The sequence below is a fragment of the Hippocampus zosterae genome, chromosome 4, assembly GCF_025434085.1.
Source record: "Hippocampus zosterae strain Florida chromosome 4, ASM2543408v3, whole genome shotgun sequence".
NCBI lineage: Eukaryota > Metazoa > Chordata > Actinopteri > Syngnathiformes > Syngnathidae > Hippocampus > Hippocampus zosterae.
This window is the reverse complement of record NC_067454.1, coordinates 23,293,172-23,308,731: the sequence shown is the minus strand read 5'-3', so window position 1 is coordinate 23,308,731 and position 15,560 is coordinate 23,293,172. Positions and strand designations below refer to the sequence as shown.

At 42.1% G+C, this 15,560-nt stretch overlaps 1 protein-coding gene across 1 annotated transcript; it reads left to right on the top strand.

Moving 5' to 3' along the window:
* The first annotated feature begins 914 nt into the window (after positions 1–914).
* LOC127599326 (monoacylglycerol lipase ABHD2-like) lies at positions 915–15,521 on the top strand. The gene is made up of 11 exons (XM_052063226.1): positions 915–1,124; positions 2,108–2,190; positions 3,196–3,411; positions 5,153–5,328; positions 6,729–6,896; positions 6,981–7,164; positions 7,784–7,876; positions 8,178–8,279; positions 8,837–8,906; positions 8,988–9,072; positions 12,774–15,521. The coding sequence occupies exons 3-11, from the start codon at positions 3,203–3,205 to the stop codon at positions 12,980–12,982; spliced, it is 1,296 nt and encodes a 431-aa protein (XP_051919186.1). The 5' UTR covers positions 915–1,124; positions 2,108–2,190; positions 3,196–3,202; the 3' UTR covers positions 12,983–15,521.
* Positions 15,522–15,560: the final 39 nt, after the last annotated feature.

Genomic DNA, 15,560 nt, shown 5'->3' with positions numbered 1-15,560 from the left:
TCACCAGCAAATTATGTTGGAGACAACCATTCACCCTAGTACTCACAGTCACAACAATATAGACAGGTGCTTACCAACATTTTTTAAACTGACAGCTGCCTCCTGGGTTCTCATGTGAAGGTCCAACAATTTCCTATATATTTCTGAAATTAAATCTTTTCTCAAATTTCTTTTTGTTATTTTATTATTAATGATTAATTACATTTACAGTATGTATGTGAAAATACATTTCTCATAATAATCAATGATTTTCCAAGATAGGAAACAGATAAATATCAAAACTTGATCGTGCATTTCTTTAGGAATAACCTGCAAATGTAAACACTTGCAGATTGTCAAATAATAATTCCCAGAACATTCCCTTGGAAGTCACAATGTCCCAATGATCCCGACTGATGTATTCATTGGTAGGCTTTACACAATCAGGATTTTGGAGCCGATCACCGATCAGCGAGTTAAAAAAAAAAGCAACACGATAACCGATCAATATTCAATGTCAATCTGTGGATCCAATCAATTACGTCATTGACAATTGCAAATAATGACATCACAACCGATCATTTTCCATTTTATGGAAAATGCAATCTGCTGATCCCTTCCAGCCGATCAGAAATGTGTAAAATATAGCCCACTGTAATCTACTTCAATCACTAGAAAGAATTGAAATATGTTTTATAAACTCTGAAAGGTCCGAGCAGATAGACTTGGTTATGCTGTGCATGGTGGGATGGAGCACATTATTGATGCGCTCGGACAATACTAACGACTCTATGTTAATTCGATAAAATACCATTCGGATAAGGTGCTTCTGACAGACTGCTCTGCACGACGATAAAGATACTGTACCAAGATATGAGTCAGTGTTTTGTGACGTCAAATAATTATCAACCAATGAAAGCGCCCGTATGCAAATTACAGAATCTTCTCGGAAGCGGAATCGAGCTGTCAGTGTGGCGGCCGCAACTGTAAAGTAGTCTGTGCGCTTTGTATTGTCTCCACTTCTAATGCAACGGCGTTACACAGCAGACACGTATGACCTAACACGAACCCAACAAACAAATGTACTGTAACTAAGGTTGGGGCATTTGGAGGCGGTCAGCGGCAGATTCTTTCCCTCGACTGTGGTAAGTACGCTATGCTAAAGATGCTCTGCTGCGACGGGTGTTCTGGTCTTCCCTCGTTGTACTTATATAACATCATTTAACGAATGAGCCCGGCAATGGTGTAAAAGCGTGAATAGCCTACACTAAATTAAATACAATATAGGGATTTACTCGATGTCAAACAAAAACTGCAGTGATCCGCGTGTCTCGAATCTTAAAAAAAACAAAACGATTGCTTCTCCTTTTCTCGCGCCGTGGAGCCAGCGAAATGCAAATGGTGGGATGTTGATATTTTATCCGAGCATCAGACGTATATTAACTGGGATTTTTTTCACCCACAAGTGTTTCCTTTTCGCTTTTCCATTATGCAGTGATGTCAACACTATAAAGCCCGGTGTGTGTCTCGTTAGTGAGCGCCGCTGTGCCAGCAAGTCGTGATAAAGAACACTAGCAAAGGCAACACACAGTAATAGCAGACTCCCTTGTCAAAACACAACGTTTATTTACTGACCGAGTGTCATCCAAAATGAAAGTAATTTCCTCGTGGCAATTCTGCAGACCAATTGTCTTTCAATGTCTTTGTATACGTGGTTCGATGTTTGAATTCGGAAATTGGATGAGTTTATTAATCGTAGGTGGGGATTCAGACGCTCCAACTTGTTCTTCGTCTGGGAAAACAACTGCGTAGCTGTCATCGATTTCATGTATTTGCGGGTCATAATTTGATGTCGATTGCGGTTTAAAATGAAGGTCTCATTTATTATTGTGATGCAGTCATCTGCAGTATATTGAGCTAAGACATTCAGACTTCATGTTAATCAAAACTAAGGGGTTATTATCTATTTATTGATATGATTGTCGGTTAGAACCATTTACACGATTACATTTTATGTTGGTAATGACCAAGCTTGTTATGTTATGTGTCTTATCTTACTAAACATGTTTTTGTTTTAATTTACTTACGTATTTATTTTATTAATCTGTCTTGTTACTTTGCTCTTCAGGACTGACGACATCACTGTGACTTTACCCATCATATTTTCCCAGTTTTGGAAAGAATTCTTTATCGTAGCCACCACAGAAACAAGTGAGTAAACTTTTTTTTCTGTAGACACGTGAAAAAATGCAAGCGTTTTCAGTGTCTTGCCATTGCACAACACTTGTTGATGCAAAATGTACATTAAGATCATATCTCACTGAGTTGCGAATAATTATGAGAATGAGTGTTTTCGAAGGTAAAGAATGTTGCGTTCTCGTCAAAGTTCATTCATTGTCAATACAATGCATTTTTAGTTAGCATGTTTGTCAAACGTTTGCCAGACATTCATCTGCACATTTGTTGTCGAAACAGAAAAACAAAAACCAGAAAAAACACTAAAACTGTCGGCGAACAGCTGGCGACCGTTTGTCGAACATATGCGACCTTGAAAAACAGCCCTAATGAAAATGCAGCATTCAAAAACACTCGCATTTGTTTGCAGCTCAGTGAGATAGCTTTAAACCTGTATCTCACTGAGCTGCAAAGGTTTTGGAAATGTGTCTGCATATAGGAAAAACAGTTTTTCTTGTCGCCGTCAAATTTTGTACATGTTGAAAATTTCTTTGCAATAAGAAGATAAAGGTCTGAGAGTTGGCAAACATCTTTGCGATTGTTTGCAACCTTGAAGGAACCCTGACGAAAAAACAGCATTCACTTTGTGCCCACACACTCGGTGAGCCTTTCAACCTGTATCTCACGAAGCTGCACAACAATACAAACTTTCAAAAACACAAACCTATCTAGAATGAGTCCTTAATTAGCGTCATTGCTAAAGCCTATATCTTCCCTTCCATTTACGGTACTGTAAACATTGCGTAAGGCTTTTGCTCAACGCTGTGTGAACTCATGCACTGTACCTCCCCTTGAGTATGAGAGTGACAAATAGTCTGGCTTTTCTGTGCACTGTGTTGTTACTATTTTTATGCTAATATCAAAGTCGATCATGATCTTCCATATTTTCCCTCATCATTATCATCTCTGATTGCTTCATGAAAATATATTTCATGATTTTTAACGATAAACCTTTTCGAAAAAACGAAAAACAATTTCTAGAGCAACCATGAGCGCGCATGATTCAGACGTGCACACCATCTCTCCGGAGCTGCCGGCGATGTTTGATGGCATGAAGTTGGCGGCGGTGGCGACGGTCCTCTACGTCATCGTACGCTGCCTAAACCTCAAGAGCACCACCGCTCCCCCAGACCTCACCTATCAAGACACACCCCTCAACCACTTCCTGCTCAAGTCCTGTTCTCAGCTGACCAAAGAGTGAGTTTTCTATGATTGATGTCGTTGCCATGGAAATGGAGATGCTGGCCTGCCAATCGGGACTGTAACGAATGTAGCGCTCTGATCATCCAATCTGTCGTCAATTGTCCTTCGTGTGCCACGCATGTCTGTCAGGCTTTATCGTAGAATTCATTGCACATGCACTGCAAATGCAGAGAAAAGGCAATGGGCATTTAAATATGTTGAAAATAGGTGCGTGCTCTTTGAGGTTGTTGTTGACAAAGCGCTCAACTTCACGCCGGTATTCGTGAAAAGCTTTTTTTTTTTTTTTTTTACCAAATCAGAAATTTTTTAGAGCGAACGCCCACCTCTAGTTTATTGTTCAAGAGGAAATCTTAAATCGTCAGCGGGACTCTTGAAGAGTGAACCGCAGGGGTCTGCTTATGCAACCAGGTCATCTGGAGCCCTTCGCCTTTCGCCTTCGCGAATGTTCATCAGACTTAATTTACGTGAGTAGATAGTTGTCGTTCAACTTCGCCTCATCCATTTTGTGTTTGTATTTTTGAACAAGTCGCATTTGTTACCCTCAATGACGCTGTGTTATTTTCTGCAAGGGTCAACAGCACCATGACTGCTTGTGTTCGGGGACGTGCACACAATTGTTGTCCAATCAACAAATAATGTCAAGTGCGCCTTGATGTCATGTGTTTGTTTAGCTGTTCGTGATATGAAGCTTGTTCTGTTACGGGAGTCACAAGGCCACTATACACTAATGTCCGTCTACTAATACCCATTATAACAATGCAATAATCCACCTCTTGTATTGGATTAAAACTGCTGTGCCCCTTCCAGAAACGTGCTGTGAAGCTCCACTTCTGCTTAGAACAAAGGGCGGAGGTGCTCACATTACCACATTGAAGTCGCTGCCTGTGCTCTTATGTAACTCTTATTTTCAAGGTGCAGTAAATGTTGAAGCCAGAGATGAGAAAACACAGGGACAAGGTTAAAGGGCTTGTGTAACGTGTGACGTCACTCTGAACTGTATGCACGGAAACGTGTCCGCTTGAAGCTAGGCAGAACATGTAATCGCTGTGTTATGCGTGTTTAATGGCCTTCGCTGTAATCTAGGAAAGCATGGCTAATATGTCACTTACATCGTATTGTGCTGGTCATTATGTTTCCACCTAAAACCTGAAACAGCTAACAAGATTTGTGTCAACTTGTGTGCTAATATGTCGGCTTTTTGTGATATCGAACAGCGGTGACAATATCGTAGTGATATCGCAGCAGTCTCGGCAGCATATGGCGTCACTCAAGATTTCAGGTTGTCAAAGGTGTCAAAAGTGAAATGAAAGCGAAAAGTGAATTGCAAGCACGCCCTTTGAGGAATTTGCAACAACGAGCTGTGTCAACACTGTCAAATAGCGATGACGCTTCACATGCTGTTGTGTAATCTTTCGAGGGCTGCGCCAAAAAGGTTACTGTATGGCCTCATATGCAAATGATGAACCCAAAGGTTTGCGTTTCATAAACCGGCAATGCAAATCAGTGTCCTTTATATGTACTGTTACTTCTACTCCAACTCAGCCTCATGCGCTTCCCAAGAATGGTTCAAAACTAATTTCTGATTTGAAAGGAACCGGTTGCAAAGTTATGAAAGGAAGAAGTAGAACAACAAAATATAGGAGCTGCTGGAGAGGCAGCTACTCTCGCGGCGCCATTTTGAAGTCGAAATAACAAAAATAACACAACACAACATGATGAAATGTTTGCTACACAGGTACATTCCGCCATTACTGTGGGGCAAGAGCGGTCACCTCCAGACCGCCCTATACGGGAAACTCGGTCGGGTGAGCGCACCTCACCCAAGTGGGATCAGGAAGTACTTGCCCATGCCAGATGGAGCCACTGCGACCTTTGACCTCTTCGAACCAGTGGGGGACCATCGAACAGGAGGTGATGCAACACACAGATATGCAGATGAAAAGCAAATGGGCAAAATGGCTTCATGAGATATTTTATGACTATTTGTGTCGGTTTCGACATAGAAAGGCAACCCATGCTTTTATCCCCCAATTTTGCCCAAAAAGTATATATTTTTTTTCCATTGCCCGATTTTTTTCAGTCCGAAATGTTTTCTTCCAAATTAAGGCTGCTGATGGTAGCATTATGCTGCGGGGTTGCATTCCTTCAGCTGGAACTGTGTTTTTTGTCAAGTCAACAATCCCACTTGCACTTACAGTGCCACATTTGTCCCATATCCCTCCTGCTGTATGTCCGAAAGCCTAAATTGATGAGGATTTTCATCTTTCACATTCAAAATGCCTCCACGCATACATACATTACCTGACAAAAATAATAGTTTTCACCATGACAAAATTCAAGTTGTATGGTGGCCTGGACAGAGCCCAGGCCTAAAACCAGTCGGAAATCTGTAGAGTGACCAGAACTAAGCCAGAAGGGGCAATAATTGCCATGTCAAAATTTGCAATGCTGTAATCAAAAGTGACCCCCGCCCACACACACACACACACACACACACACACACACACACACTCACACACTCACACACATACAAAGAATGCATTTTGAAATTATAATATGGCCCTGATTATAATAGGACCCCCTCTTTTTCAAGACTCAAGTTTGAAAAAAGACTTTTTGAACACCAAATTAATTTTTATACAGAAAATAATTACAGTACATCTCAAACAAATGATTATAACAATATATTTGAGGGGGAAAAGCATGTTATTTTTCCTCATTCAAATCTTAATATCTGAACATTTAAATATGTAAACTAAAGTGCAATCACATTCGTCAATGAATGGCTTCTGATTTTTGAAATGGAAATTACATCATAACTTCTCAGCTGCTGGTTAACCTGACCGATCTTTGACCCACTTTTCTCCAGATTGTCGCTACGTTTCTCAATTTTCTGTTATCTCTTCTATTATTTTCTTCTCTTTTCTTTCGTACTGCTAATTTTTATTTTTCTTCTTCGTGCTACCGCTATTTTTATTTTTATTTTTCGTGGCAGGGGTTCACTTTGGCCTGGGGAGTCAAGTTCAGCAGTCACTTCAATGACATCTAGCGCCATCTAGCGTCGTGAATGGGTATAATGTCTAGACCCCGAATATAAGACAACCCCCACTTTTTCAGTCTTATATTCGGACCAATACAGTATTTTTAGATTAAAAAATGTTTGTTTTCCTGAGGTATTGTAGGTTCACTTTTTTTCTGTTACTTGAGAGTAAAATCCTTCGGACCATCACCGTGACTTGTTTTTATTTGGTGTAAAGCAGTCCATTATCCATAATCTCTTACTGATGAAATACCTTGGCTTGTTTGACCAGATGACATCACCATGGTGATATGCCCTGGTATCGGTAACCACAGCGAGAAGCATTACATCCGAACCTTTGTGGATTACGCCCAGAAGGACGGCTACCGCTGTGCTGTGTTGAACCACCTCGGAGCGCTACCCAACATCGAGCTCACGTCACCGCGCATGTTTACTTACGGTAACTCATCAAGTGTTTATCTCGTGCCAGACAAATGCATTTTGCCGTGTATTGATCTGTAACCCCGTCAACCGATCCTCACAGGGTGCACGTGGGAGTTTGCTGCCATGGTTGGGTACATCAAGCGGGCGTATGCTCAGACCCAGTTGATAGTGGTGGGCTTCAGTCTGGGTGGAAACATAGTCTGCAAGTTTCTGGGGGAAAACATGTCCAACCAGGAGCGAGTGCTGTGCTGTGTCAGCGTCTGTCAAGGTTACAGTGCTCTCAGGTGGGTGGATGTCTCATCCCTTAATTTCAATCATTGCATGATCACACATTCGTCTCATTTGTTTATTAAGTGTTGTTTGCTGCTATCGACTTGGTGTACGTAACGTTACGCCTTCCATTTTTTTCTTCCTGCATTTCTTATCATTTGCTGCAACCGCCGCATAGATGTTGGAAAGTAGAAGTGTTGACGTGCGCGGCGCTGTAACCTGAACTGGCAATCTGACCTGTTCACAAACACTTTTGATCGCGACACGAGATATTACGAGGGACAGCTGCTGTCGAACCTCCATGCATGTGCCAGCGACCCCTAGCAAACAGGAAAGACCCCAAGTTCAGATATAAGCAGCACAAGTTCTTTCCTTCTGTGAAGCGACATTCACGACCCCCCCCCCCCCTCGAAAGTTGAAGTTATTGCCTCTGTTCCCAAGTCATTTGGATTTAATTCTTAGTTTTGGGGCGTCAATGTCTCGGCCAATTTGCTGTTTGTTATTGCCTGACGCTGTCTTTCCTCTTCGTCGGCATGACTCTTTGTCCAGGGGATTACGTGTGACATGGCGTTGTTAGGAATGCTGAGTAGCACGGTGAGCACTAAGCTGACTTCCTGCCTGTTTGTCTCTCAGGGCCCAGGAAACATTCCTGCAGTGGGATCAGTTCAGGCGCTTCTATAATTTTCTCATGGCTGACAACATGAAGAAAATAATCCTCTCACACAGGTAACGCCTCTGCACCAAAGCTTCGCGGCTTTCTCTGTGATACCTTAAGGATGGTTTAATTTGGACAAGAAAATTGATAATAAACCATCAGGCACAAGTAGTTTATGTTTTTCTTCTCTCTCTTTGTATTTATACTTGTTGTATGTCCTTATATAGTCATCGGATTTCAACTGCACCATTTTTACTCTTTTTCTTTGCTACCGAACCTTTTACTAGGAATAGATGTTTCTTGCTCAAAAAGTTACAAAACGCTAACTGTTGTGCATTCACGTGCTCCCTCTCCTTTTTTTGCACACTGCAGGCACAGCCTATTTGTGGGGAACTCTGTTAAAATGGTAGCCGGCGACCTTGGTCGGTTATACACAGCAACGTCTCTCATGCAGATCGATGACAACATCATGAGGTACATGAGAGAATGAAATGACATATGACGTGGATATCATTATTATCACACATCATGATATAATATGACAATACAAACAATTTTCCTGCATTGTACGACAGGGACGCAATTGTATCTCCTTATTACAATATTCACCCCGATAAAGTTTTTTTTTCCTCTCAATTAAATGACTTTTTTTTTCTCCATGAAAACAAATTTCATGTAGAACAATAATTATATGAATGAATGAAATCACAAGTATGCAGTGGGGAAAAAATGCTATTCAGAATATCTGGTTTTCAAGGAATACATTGTAATACATTCCAATAGAATGCCGTTTACATCCATGCCCCTCACGCGGCGCCGTAAACAAGTACAGTACTCGCAGGTGATGGAAACCTTTGCTCATTGTTCAGTAGTCGTGTGACTGCTGGATTGAGCATGAATAGAATTGTGCTGCAGCTGGGATTCGCACATCGTATTACGAACGTCCTAAACTGCTTCTTCTCCGTTCTCCTCTTTTTCACCCCCAAAAAAATCTTCAAATGAATCAGTTGTCTTCTCATGTCTTTCAACAGGAAATTCCATGGCCACAGCTCTCTCAAAGAGTATTATGAGAAGGAAAGCTGTGTACATTACATTCACAATGTAAGGCAACTGGGTATAATGTCACAAAAATTAATTGTTTCCGTAGTGTTTGTCTGATAGACTGTCATTGTAATTTTGTAGGTAAATGTACCACTGCTGCTTGTGAACGCTGCAGATGATCCTCTGGTTCACGATTCTCTGCTCAAAATCCCCCGCACATTAGCAGGTAAGCAATCATTTTTCATGACAACCTCCTCGGTGACACAGCAACATGTTTAAACTCTGCTTCCAAAGATTGTAATTGGTTTGCTCTCGATCAGTGTTTATTTCAAATCCAAAACCTCAATCGAGCAAAGATGCTATTTGCTGGCAGACCAAATCTCAGAATTGTGTTTTTTGTGGCCTAAGCACTTCAATTTGAAGTTTTCACATGCTTTTTGCTACCGGTAAGCTACGGACACATCTTGATGTGCTCTCAGGAAGAAAGTTGTCAAGCTCGACAACTTGACTAAGTTCAGATAGACTACTTATGTCAGCGCTATTTGAGACTAGTGAGAAAAAACTGAAAGTGGAACCTGAACTGCCAATTCCATGTAAATGCCTCTACTCAATTTCTCTTGGCGTAACATTTTGAGCGACATATCCGGTATGGCTGTGTTCACAGAACACAACCTGCATGAAAACAACTCAATATGTGTCAACAATAGGCAGTGACAACACAATAGGAAAAAAGCAATTCATAAACAACACAAATATGCAAACGTTGATCCGGGGTCCCTATTGTTTTTTTTTTTTTTTTAATTTGATTCCCTTTGCACCGCTGTAATTCATGTCCATGTCATTTGAAATCATAATAATTATGCCACCTGACAGCAAAAAAAAAAAAAAAAAACCTGTCACTTGACCCATGCAGTGTCATCCAGTGATCTTGTGCTACTGCCTTATTTCCAAACCCAGAGGCTATTTGGGAAAAGAAAAGCCCCACATATGTGAAGGGGCCCTTGTGAGCACGCGTGGACCGCAACATGACTTTCGGTCATGTGTCTTTTAAGAAACACAGTTGTTGGTTTTAAAATGCCATACAGTCATACCAGGAAAGGGCATGACAGAGCTCCACGGTACATGCCGCTCCCCTCATGCCCCAAACGGCAACACAGAATACCCCCATACAACCTCTATACCTATTTTTATTATTTTAGTGCTAATTTGAGCTTGCCTTCTAACCATCATTCTTTGAATGGCGAATAAAACATCATTTGTAGGGTGCGAACAAACACTTAAGGCAGCTTCCATGCGTGGTGCACGCAGTTGAAAGCCCTGTGGGATCTTAATCACGACTGAACTGAATCAGTTCCTCCCACTAACCCAGATAAGAGGGACAAAATGAAGAGATCGGGGCCAATCCTTTATAGCTGACCACGCCGCCCCGCTTGGGAACAGCTGCAGCCCTCTGAGCAAGTTCACGTGGCCTTTGGATAAAGATGAATGATTTATCGGCTTCAGGGAGTTGTCCTAGTTTTTGCACGTTATCTTTTTTATTAAATCAGATCGAGTGCCAGTGTCCATTTTAATCCACAATCACTTGGTGGTGGCTTGACACAACAAGGTGTTGTTTCAGTCTAGTAACACTGCAGGAAACTCATGTAGCTCTCCGATGTTTCACTGGTGATGATGTTATTGTGAATGCTGTCACAAGACTATTTTATACTATTAGATTGTGATTCTCACATTTACCACGTTTGCTATTTGAATGCTTCTTTCAACACCCGTCTTCTCTACTTGAACTGGTGTGTGCACAAGCTTTAAAATGCAGTGCAGTGAATGATATACGTTGACATAAATTACCATCATTTTCAGATAGTGACCCCCCGCACCCCAAAAAAAGCAAAGAACAAAATTGTAGAATGTAAAGCCGCGATCATGCAAACAAGTGGGAGGAGGTGGAGTAGACTTTGTAACCTGTCATTCCAAAAAATCATACACTTCAACAGTCAAGCGAGAGTGCACAAAGCAAGGCCCATTAAGATATCCTTTATTTGTCCCGCAATGGGGAAATTACAATCAGACTTCAGAAAGGAAAACGCTGGGTGGGGAGAGGGGAAAAAAAAACCACGCTTGAACTATCCTCTTCTGAGGATAATTTAAGTCCAGGATAAAGAAAAAAAGACCCTAGCACATAAATAAGCATAAGACAGTTACAACAAGTCACAAGACATAACGTGTAATAAGGGGAGGATAAAGGCCCAATGGCTTAAAAATTATGTGTGACACTCAACCTCAAGACCTCACGTCCCAAATGCGATCAAAAATAAAAAAGCCAACAGAACCATTCCACCATGTTGGAATGGGGGCAGCAACTCCTTTCCTTCATTTTCATCTCAGGCAGTAGTTGCATTTCATTACTTATTTATTTGAATTGTGTTCCTTCTCCTCCTGGGCAATTGGCCCCCGTGAGGGATTTGCCACACCCGATACGACTCTCGCTGGTGCCTCGCGAGGTTCACACCCAGTGCGGGCCCCGGAAGGACCCTCGTCTGATTATCGTTTAAGGAGGGTGGTGGGGCGGCTACTCCCAGTCCCCTCCGTTCTGGCGGGGTGAGCGCTGGGCGCCCCACCTTCCAGTGAGACCCCACCTCCTTCCCCGCTGGCTGGTGGGCATTTCGCCCCGTCAGGGGCCGAAGAGCCCCGCCATTCCCCCCTCGCGCCACTCAGAGTTATCCCGCCATGCGAGGTGAATTATGTTGGATATATTTGAACACCTCCCTCATCATCATCATGAACATTTTTCACCGCATTTAACCTGTCACAGTTTTGGTGACAGAAAGCAACCTCAATTAGTGACTCCTCAGGTCGGCGATGTAGAAAATGGACGAAGAGAGTCATGGGTAGCTTCCTAGCATCAGCGTGCTATTTGGGTGCCTGATGTCCTGGTCCTTGACCTTTTGGTTGCCAATTCTTGGGCAGCTGTCCCAGCTTGGCTCACTGTAATTCCGTCAAATTCCGTTTCTTGTTCAACTCCTCTTTTAGCTTCACTTACTCTTGTCAGACACATCGACGCCAACGTCTGCATCTTTGCTCACGGTAGTTCAAAATTGAAGCCGAGGTTTCGTATGTAAATAACGTGTGTTCATTCAAATATTGATTGTGAAATTGCATAATGCTGTATCAATGACGACAGGGGGTCCCCCGTTTACAGTCCCGACATTCGAGGTTACGAATGGCCCAGCATCAACTAGTTTTCGTAAGAATATACTACGTCAGGGGTCACCAATGTGGGGCCCCCAAGTTTCATATGAGTAGCCTGCGGCAGAACTCATTAATCATCATAAACAGATATAATTATTTCTTAAGAATAACGTTCAGTACTAACATTAACAAAGGTACATTGAGTTTCATCTCACTTGTGAATAAGGACATTGCTTCACTGCTGTGCATTTGTGTCTTCCATTTTGGTGGCCTGCAGGTGTTTCTTTTGAAGCAAAGATTTACCGTAACGCTGATTCTCGGACCGCATTAGCGTAGGTTCATGATGCGGAACACCGTGTTCCGACTCTGTTACAATTTAGCGTCATTCCGCTGCCGTAGCAGTGTAGCTATTGCAAACCAAGGACCCCTGCACTGTCATCTGGCTAATTTGACAACCAGGCAAATGTACAGTACTGACAAGTCTGAGACCGGTTTGGGCCTTTTGAAAACAGCTAAATCGTTTTTAGTCGCTGTGTCCATTGACTGACTGTAATGCGTTTTCTCTGTTTTATTATACTGTAACGGAAGTCCGTGTGGTTGTGTGGCAGACTGATAATCGAACCGATGAGTCATGCTTTTATCTGTACAAACCAGTATCGGTATCCCATTGTGGGCAACTCCTCCGTCCCCGTGTTCAGAGTCCAGAGGTCTAACGTCTCTCTGCTTTGTCTCACTCCGTAGAGAAGAAGCCCAACGTCATCTTCGCCTTGACGCTGCACGGCGGCCACCTGGGCTTCTTCAAGGGCGCCGTGCTCTTCCCCAAACCCCTCACCTGGATGGACAAAGTGATTGTGAGCTACGCCAACGCCATCTGCCAGTGGCAGAAGCAGAAACCGCCGTGCCAAAGCGACCACCTGAGCGAGAGTACCTGCACCAAGGAAAAAGCCTAAAGCCTTTGGCTCCGTCTTTTTTCTCACTCCCTGATGGTAAACAACACAAGACTCCACTGTCCCCGTCACTCAGGAGACATGTGGAAGTGCTCCCTCTCTCCTTCTGCCTTCCTCTTTGGTGCTGCGCCCGCCACGTGTCCCCATGCCTTCAGCGCAGTCACAGGAACAACCATCTGCTTCTGTGAAGTTCAGAGCAGGAACACATGACTTTTTTGACGTGTGCTCACCGGTGACCTTTGTCAATGAAGGCAGTGACCAAATATGAGAAGATGCGGCCCGTAAAAATGAGGCCACCAGAGTAGTATAGTGCTGTGCTTGGTGCCTGTTACCGATCACTGCTTATCGCCACCATTATAGCCTCCATGCAGCGTCCTTTTACTATCCATTCCATCCTTAACCATTGTGACCGCGTCGGGTTGGAAAGGTAAAAACTGGGGTCAGTGTGTCACATCATGCTTTGGAGGCCCAATCTAAGTAATTGAAAATTAGCTCTTAAAAAACAATGTCACGTCTTGAGGGGACTTCTTTTTGCGCCAACTAAAATCAACCAAAGGATTCCCCGGCACTTACTGTATGCATGACACCTCACTCCAAATGGGATCAATGCACATGGCCACAGTCACAATCTCTGCTTCTTTGCACTTTATAGCTTCACCCATCCCATGTATTATTATTATTTTTTTTAAATACTCTCCGCTAGTGAGACGACAACGTCGCTAATGTGTGAGGTAATTCGGCGTGTTGTCTCTCGTTGGCGACCTATTTCTGTTCCGTTCGCCTTTGACCAGCTGCAGCATCAGTCGAGAGGTGAGACGCTCACCTCACTGCCAGTGCTCACAAGCCAAAGCCAAGCCCTCATTCTTCGAAGGGACGGTTTTGCAATGGCAAGCACACTTACTAGCTCGGTTAAAACGATCTCAGCTGTGAGGTACGACGAGTTGAAGGGCCGAGTTACGAAACGATCAACCAAATGTTTGTTTTTGTGAACTGTTTGAACAGTACTGGTGATTGTAATGGGTTGTTCATATATTTTGTTCAAATATTTGGTCTTCAGTGCTGGAGTGCGTCTACTTGAACAAAAACGAAATGCAGTCAATTGCTCGAATGCAACTTCAGACTTCAATTCTTTGAGCTCTAACTGCAGAGATGAAAATGTTGACTCGAATGCAAAGTAACACGGTCAAACTTTTCCTCTAAAAACAGTGACAGATGAGTTTACCTCAAAATGATGATGCACTGCAAACAAAGCCGTAACAACAGTGTACCTTGAAAGAGCCAGCACCTATCTCAAATGAAACTTGATTTCGATCTAGCCTAAGTCATTTTGTTTTTGTTACGATGTTTGGGTGGGGGTGGGTACGCAATAGAACACACAATTTACACAATGGCTATTCACTAAAATGAGGGATATGATGTCTGCCAAGTACTTGCCTGTTTATTAGTACAGGGCTGTTGCTGGTGTCCAGCATCTTCAACAACAAGCTTGAGTATTTTTTTTATTTATTTATTTTACCCTAAATTCAATTTCTCAGTCAGGCAAAAATGTTGCGTCCCTCCCACATTCCTCTTTCTCTTCTTTGCAGTTCTTTTTCACTCACGTGACCATTGTACAATATGGTACAAAGTGGCGCTGTCTTATTTGGTAGTAAGGTGAAAAACAATATTAAAAATAACTGTGTTTTTTGCCATAATAGAATATAATAAGAATAGGTCATACAAAAATCCCTGCTACCACCTACTGTCGGATACCAATCATCATCTCACCCAGCGTGACGCCATTGCTTGATTTGTTTCCAGTTCAGGCTTCATGAATGAGAATTTGTTTTTGTTTTGCCTCCTCCAACTTAACAAATATTCATTTTTTGTGTGAATACTTCTCCAAATATCTGTTGGTCTTTGTATGTTGGTGATGGAGAAATACATACTTTGCCATTTTGTCACATCTGTCAAGCAACCATAATGATCGACATTAACAAATGAAAGAGTAAATATTTGAAAGTGCATTTATTTTGAAATATTTAAGAGCCCAGGATTGGTGCTAAAATAAAGGGCCCGAAGGCAATAAGCAATCAGAAGAGATTCATGAAAATCTGTGTAAATATGACACCATGATGGGGAACCTTTAATGTTGTGTATTATCGTTGTAAAAGAAAATGTAGTCATATGTGCCCAGGCCATCGAAAATCAGCGTTTCCTTTATAGCATTTTGGCCTCATGTTTTTTTTAAGGGCAAATGAAGAATTCAAAACTGGAATCCAAAAACACTCCGCTTGGATGGAGTCACCATTTTTTTAGTATGTGTTTGAGAGCTCTCCGTCACAATAAGCCACAGTAAATATGCAGCTTTAATGTTCTTTTTGTTGTTGTTGTTGTTGTTGTTCATGCTGAAATACCATAAAGGGACGTGAAAATGATAAGAAAGCTGTACACATTCTTTTCTCATTTTGGACACTGGATCATTTTTTATTTCCTTGTTTTCTTTTTCAAGAATCATTATATAAGGAATTGTGGTTCAAATAAATTTTATCCAACAAAAACATTTTTGCTTGTGGGTTTTTTTCTTACCCCAAAACCTTCA

Bases quoted from the DNA above. Each gene is read 5' to 3' on its own strand.
- LOC127599326 (XM_052063226.1), top strand. From the start codon at position 3,203: ATGAGCGCGCATGATTCAGACGTGCACACCATCTCTCCGGAGCTGCCG. The intron at 3,412-5,152 runs GTGAGTTTTCTA...TTTGCTACACAG, and splicing joins TGTTCTCAGCTGACCAAAGA to GTACATTCCGCCATTACTGT. The intron at 8,907-8,987 runs GTAAGGCAACTG...GTAATTTTGTAG, and splicing joins GTGTACATTACATTCACAAT to GTAAATGTACCACTGCTGCT.